A 7,077-nucleotide genomic window follows, 5' to 3' on the forward strand; every position below is an offset into this window, starting at 1 on the left:
GCCCAGCTCTGCCTCACAGATATCATTTTTCTGCTTGCAGAGGCCTGGACTCATCTGTGAGTCAGAGGCTGGGCAGCAGAGTTCCTGAGGGACATTTCTCTGCTCCTTCGGGTGGCTTGTTTATTTAACAAATAATGAGTCCTCAAAGCGGAAGTGGTAACCCTGGCACAGCCAGGCTCAGCAAATGCTTTCCGAAGGGTCCCTGGGAGGATTCCCCTCCAGATTAAACAAACAAGCCAGGCAGTTGAGAGGTGAGAGGTGAGAGCTGAAGGTCCAGTCAACACGGAGCTAGTCACCAGGAGGTGCCCATGAGACCTGCTGGGCCGATTCGAATCTAGAATTGATTGTAAATCCTTCTCCCAGACGCCACTGTCCAGGAGTCTCCCTGTCCCCACTCCCCCTGGCTTTTGCTTACCAGAGATTCCCCAGGTAATTTCTGTTTTCTTCCTGTGGTGTGTCTGTCAGCCCCACTCTTCAGTCCCCTGTGTCGTGTCCCAGCAGGCTCCGTGGGCCTCCCTTATGGTCCCGGCTTCTTTGGGAAACAGGCACCCATGCTGTGGGCTGGGCTGCGGCCAGGCGGCTGTCACTCACGCAGACTCTGCTGCAACCTGTGGGGGGCGTGTGTTTCTGCAGAGCGGGGATGACGAGGAGTACCAGCGCATCTACTCCACGAAGATCAAGCCTCGGCTGAAGCCAGAGGATGGAGTGGAAGGGGAGCCTGGGGAGACCCAGAGCCGCACCATCACGGTGACTAGGAGGGTCACAGCCTACACCGTGGATGTGACGAGCCGCGAAGGAGCCAAGGACATCGACATTAGCAGCCCTGAGTTCAAGATCAAGATTCCACGGCACGAACTGACTGAAATCTCCACTGTGGATGTGGAGACCCAGCCTGGGAAGACAGTGATCAGACTGCCCTCGGGCTCGGGGGCACTGTCCCCCGCCCCAGGCTCCACTGTGGACATCCAAGCAGGGTCCATTTCCACTTCAGGACCAGAGCTCCAAGGTGCTGGCCACTCGAAGGTCCAGGTCACCGTGCCTGGGATAAAGGTGGGAAGCCCGGGTGTTAGTGTCGGTGCAAAGGGCTTGGACTTAGGGAGCAAAGGAGGGGTCCAAGTCCCAGGGGCGGAAGTTTTGTCTTCTCCTGGGGGTGGGGCAGCAGAGTGGCAGGGCCCAGCTCTTGAGAGTGGCAATCATGGGAAAATTAAATTTCCCTCCATGAAGCTGCCAAAATTTGGTGTGTCAACAGGGCTTGAGGGTCAGGCCCCAGAGGCAGGGTCGAGTGTTTCTGCCCCTGAATTCTCTTCGGGGCACAAGGGTGGCAAGCCAGGCTTGACCGTTGGCGGGAACATCCAGACCCCTCATCTAGAAGTCAGTGGTGCCTCTGCCAGTACTAGGGGGCTTGAGGGGAAGCTGAAGGGCCCCCAAATCACTGGGCCATCCCTTGAGGGTGACCTGGGCCTGAAAGGTACCAAGCCACAGGGGAGTTCAAGGGTGGACATCTCTGTGCCCAAAATCGAGGGCAGCATCGCTGGCTCCAGGGTGGAAGTTCAAACTCCTAACGCTGATATTCATGGTCCAGGGGGCAAACTGAATATGCCCAAGGTGAAGGCCCCCAAATTCTCTGTATCAGGTTCTAAGGGAGAGGGAGCTGGCCTTGATGTGACACTTCCTGGGGTCTCTGGGGATGTTGGCCTGCCTGAGGTTGCTTCTGGGGGGCTGGAAGGGAAGATGAAAGGTCCTAAAATCAAGACTCCTGAAATGACTGTTCAGACACCTAAAATCTCCATGCAGGATGTGGATCTGAGCCTCAGGTCCCCTGAACTGAAAGGAGACATTAAGGTTTCTGCTCCTGGGGTTCAAGGTGATGTTAAAGGCCCTCAAGTAGCACTTAAGGGCGCCAAAGTGGACACAGAGACACCCAGCCTAGAGGGGACCGTGACTGGCCCCAAGTTTACTGGTCCGTCTAGGAAAGAAGGAAGCTGCAGGATCTCTATGGCAGACGTAGACTTAAATGTGGCTGCCCCAAAGGTGAAAGGGGGTGTGGATGTCATGCTTCCAAAAGTAGAGGGGAAAGTCAGTGTCCCTGAAGTGGATGTCAGAGGCCCCAAAGTGGATGTCAGTGCCCCAGATGTGGACGTTCGTGGTCCGGACTGGCACCTGAAAATGCCCAAGATGAAAATGCCCAAGTTCAGCACTCCAGGAGTTAAAGGGGAAGGGCCAGATGTAGACGTGAATCTCCCCAAAGGTGATGTCAGTATTTCAGGGCCCAAGGTCAGTGTGGAGGCCCCAAATGTCAACCTAGGGGGCCTGGTGGGCAACCTTAAAGGCCCTGATGTTCAGCTGCCTGAAGTGAGTGTCAAGACACCAAAGCTCACCATGCCTGATGTGGATTGGCATGTGAAAGGCCCAAAGGTAAGAGGAGAGTATGATGTAACAGCATCAAAACTTGAAGGAGAGCTGAAAGGCCCCAAAGTGGACATTGATGCCCCTGATGTGGACGTTCGTGGCCCAGACTGGCACCTGCAGATGCCCAAGATGAAAATGCCCAAATTCACTGTGCCAGGGTTCAAAGCAGAGGGCCCCGAAGTGAATGTAAACCTGCCTGAGCCTGATGTGGACATTTCTGGGCCCAAGGTAGATGTCTGTGCTCCAGATGTGAGTATTGAGGGACCAGAGGGGAAATTGAAAGGACCCAAGTTTAAGATGCCTGAGATGAATATCAAAGCCCCAAAGATCTCCATACCAGATGTGGACTTACATCTGAAAGGCCCTAGTGTGAAAGGAGAATATGATGTCACAGTGCCGAAGGTTGAAGGCGAGGTTAAAGTTCCTGATGTTGAACTTAAAAGTGCCAAACTGGACATTGATGCTCCAGATGTGGACGTTCACGGCCCAGACTGGCACCTCAAGATGCCCAAAATGATAATGCCCAAGTTCAGCATGCCTGGCCTCAGAGCAGAGGGCCCAGAAGTGGACGTGAACCTGCCCAAGACTGACATTGACAGCACTGGACCCAAGGTGGATGTTGAACTTCCAGATGTGAATATTGAAGGACCTGAAGGAAAGCTGAAGGGTCCCAAGTTTAAGATGCCTGAGGTGACTATCAAGGCCCCCAAGATCTCCATGCCTGATGTAGATTTGCATATGAAAGGTCCCAAGGTAAAGGGGGAATATGATGTTACAGTGCCAAAGCTGGAGGGGGACCTGAAGGGGCCAAAGGTAGACGTCAGTGCCCCAGATGTTGGAGTTCACAGTCCTGATTGGAACCTAAAGATGCCAAAGATGAAAATGCCCAGATTCACCAGGCCCAGCCTTAAAGGAGAGGGCCCAGAATTGGGTGTGAACCTGCCCAAGGCCGATGTTGACATTTCTGCCCACAAGGTAGATATTAGTGCTCCAGATCTGAGCCTTGAAGGACCAGAAGGGAAGTTGAAAGGCCCCAAGTTTAAGATGCCTGAGATGCACTTCAAAGCTCCCAAGATGACCCTGCCAGATGTTGACATGGATCTTAAAGGACCCAAAATGAAAGGGAATCTAGGTGTGTCTGCACCAAAAATCGAAGGCGAGATGAAAGCTCCACGTGTGGACATCAAAGGCCCCAAAGTAGATGTTAAAGCACCAGATGTGGAAGTTCAGGATGCAGACTGGAGTCTGAAGATGCCCAAGATGAAAATGCCTAAATTCAGCATGCCAAGCTTCAAAGGCGAGGGCCCAGATGTGGACGTGAACCTGCCCAAGGCTGACATTGATGTCTCCGGGCCCAAGGTGGACATTGAAGCCCCAGATGTGAGCCTGGAGGGGCCGGAAGGGAAGCTCAGGGGTCCCAAGTTTAAGATGCCTGAGATGCACTTCAGGGCCCCCAAGATCTCCACGCCTGATGTGGACTTACACTTGAAAGGCCCCAAAGTCAAAGGGGATGTGGATGTGTCTGTGCCCAAGATAGAAGGTGAAACGCAAGTGCCAGGTGTGGACATCGAAGGCCCCAAAGTGGACGTTGAGGTCCCAGATGTGGACGTTCAAGGCCCCGACTGGCACCTGAAGATGCCCAAGATGAAAATGCCCAAGTTCAGCATGCCCGGCTTCAGAGGAGAGGGCCCTGAAGTGGACGTGAACCTGCCTAAAGCTGACATTGACGTCTCAGGACCCAAGGTGGACATTGAAGCCCCAGATGTGAGGAGATTATGATGTTACGGTTCCAAAAGTAGAAGGAGAGATTAAAGCTCCTGACATTGACATCGAGGGTCCAAAAGTAGACATTAATGCACCAGATGTGGGAGCTCATGGTCCAGACTGGCACCTGAAGATGCCCAAGATAAAAATGCCCAAGATCAGCATGCCCAGCTTCAAAGGAGAGGGCCCTGAAGTGGATGTGAACCTGCCTAAAGCTGACATTGACGTCTCAGGACCCAAGGTGGATGTTGAAGTTCCCAATGTGAATATTGAAGGTCCAGATGCAAAACTAAAAGGTCCTAAATTTAAGTTGCCAGAAATGAATATAAAGCCTCAGAAGATATCCATGCCTGATGTTAGTCTGCATTTGAAAGGCCATAAAATGAAAGGAGATTATGATGTTACGGTTCCAAAAGTAGAAGGAGAGATTAAAGCTCCTGACATTGACATCGAGGGTCCAAAAGTAGACATTAATGCACCAGATGTGGGAGCTCATGGTCCAGACTGGCACCTGAAGATGCCCAAGATAAAAATGCCCAAGATCAGCATGCCCAGCTTCAAAGGAGAGGGCCCTGAAGTGGATGTGAACCTGCCTAAAGCTGACATTGACGTCTCAGGACCCAAGGTGGATGTTGAAGTTCCCAATGTGAATATTGAAGGTCCAGATGCAAAACTAAAAGGTCCTAAATTTAAGTTGCCAGAAATGAATATAAAGCCTCAGAAGATATCCATGCCTGATGTTAGTCTGCATTTGAAAGGCCATAAAATGAAAGGAGATTATGATGTTACGGTTCCAAAAGTAGAAGGAGAGATTAAAGCTCCTGACATTGACATCGAGGGTCCAAAAGTAGACATTAATGCACCAGATGTGGGAGCTCATGGTCCAGACTGGCACCTGAAGATGCCCAAGATAAAAATGCCCAAGATCAGCATGCCCAGCTTCAAAGGAGAGGGCCCTGAAGTGGATGTGAACCTGCCTAAAGCTGACATTGACGTCTCAGGACCCAAGGTGGATGTTGAAGTTCCCAATGTGAATATTGAAGGTCCAGATGCAAAACTAAAAGGTCCTAAATTTAAGTTGCCAGAAATGAATATAAAGCCTCAGAAGATATCCATGCCTGATGTTAGTCTGCATTTGAAAGGCCATAAAATGAAAGGAGATTATGATGTTACGGTTCCAAAAGTAGAAGGAGAGATTAAAGCTCCTGACATTGACATCGAGGGTCCAAAAGTAGACATTAATGCACCAGATGTGGGAGCTCATGGTCCAGACTGGCACCTGAAGATGCCCAAGATAAAAATGCCCAAGATCAGCATGCCCAGCTTCAAAGGAGAGGGCCCTGAAGTGGATGTGAACCTGCCTAAAGCTGACATTGACGTCTCAGGACCCAAGGTGGATGTTGAAGTTCCCAATGTGAATATTGAAGGTCCAGATGCAAAACTAAAAGGTCCTAAATTTAAGTTGCCAGAAATGAATATAAAGCCTCAGAAGATATCCATGCCTGATGTTAGTCTGCATTTGAAAGGCCATAAAATGAAAGGAGATTATGATGTTACGGTTCCAAAAGTAGAAGGAGAGATTAAAGCTCCTGACATTGACATCGAGGGTCCAAAAGTAGACATTAATGCACCAGATGTGGGAGCTCATGGTCCAGACTGGCACCTGAAGATGCCCAAGATGAAAATGCCCAAGTTCAGCATGCCCGGCTTCAGAGGAGAGGGCCCTGAAGTGGATGTGAACCTGCCTAAAGCTGACATTGACGTCTCAGGACCCAAGGTGGATGTTGAAGTTCCCAATGTGAATATTGAAGGTCCAGATGCAAAACTAAAAGGTCCTAAATTTAAGTTGCCAGAAATGAATATAAAGCCTCAGAAGATATCCATGCCTGATGTTAGTCTGCATTTGAAAGGCCATAAAATGAAAGGAGATTATGATGTTACGGTTCCAAAAGTAGAAGGAGAGATTAAAGCTCCTGACATTGACATCGAGGGTCCAAAAGTAGACATTAATGCACCAGATGTGGGAGCTCATGGTCCAGACTGGCACCTGAAGATGCCCAAGATAAAAATGCCCAAGATCAGCATGCCCTGGCACCTGAAGATGCCCAAGATGAAAATGCCCAAGTTCAGCATGCCTGGCTTCAGAGGAGAGGGCCCTGAAGTGGACGTGAACCTGCCCAAGGCTGACATTGACGTCTCAGGACCCAAGGTGGACATTGAAGCCCCAGATGTGAGCCTGGAGGGGCCGGAAGGGAAGCTCAAGGGTCCCAAGTTTAAGATGCCTGAGATGCACTTCAAGGCCCCCAAGATCTCCATGCCTGATGTAGACTTACACTTGAAAGGCCCCAAAGTCAAAGGGGATGTGGATGTGTCTGTGCCCAAGATAGAAGGTGAAATGCAAGTGCCAGATGTGGACATCAAAGGTCCCAAAGTGGATGTTGATGTTCCAGATGTGGATGTTCAAGGCCCCGACTGGCAGCTGAAGATGCCCAAGATGAAAATGCCCAAGTTCAGCATGCCTGGCTTCAGAGGAGAGGGCCCTGAAGTGGACGTGAACCTGCCCAAGGCTGACATTGACGTCTCAGGACCCAAGGTGGACATTGAAGCCCCAGATGTGAGCCTGGAGGGGCCGGAAGGGAAGCTCAAGGGTCCCAAGTTTAAGATGCCTGAGATGCACTTCAAGGCCCCCAAGATCTCCATGCCTGATGTAGACTTACACTTGAAAGGCCCCAAAGTCAAAGGGGATGTGGATGTGTCTGTGCCCAAGATAGAAGGTGAAATGCAAGTGCCAGATGTGGACATCAAAGGCCCCAAAGTGGACGTTGAGGTCCCAGATGTGGACGTTCAAGGCCCCGACTGGCACCTGAAGATGCCCAAGATGAAAATGCCCAAGTTCAGCATGCC

General features: G+C 50.9%; 1 protein-coding gene across 1 annotated transcript in view; it reads left to right on the top strand.

Moving 5' to 3' along the window:
• The first annotated feature begins 504 nt into the window (after positions 1-504).
• The window catches only part of LOC114487954 (neuroblast differentiation-associated protein AHNAK-like), a 44,929-nt gene continuing 38,356 nt past the window's right edge, over positions 505-7,077 (top strand). Inside the window, 2 exon segments of the mRNA XM_055091381.1 lie at positions 505-4,175; positions 4,177-7,075. Coding sequence (XP_054947356.1) covers positions 520-4,175; positions 4,177-7,075 — 6,555 coding nt within the window. The 5' untranslated portion in view covers positions 505-519.

The sequence above is a fragment of the Physeter macrocephalus genome, chromosome 16 (assembly GCF_002837175.3).
Source record: "Physeter macrocephalus isolate SW-GA chromosome 16, ASM283717v5, whole genome shotgun sequence".
In the NCBI taxonomy this organism is placed as follows: Eukaryota; Metazoa; Chordata; class Mammalia; order Artiodactyla; family Physeteridae; genus Physeter; species Physeter macrocephalus.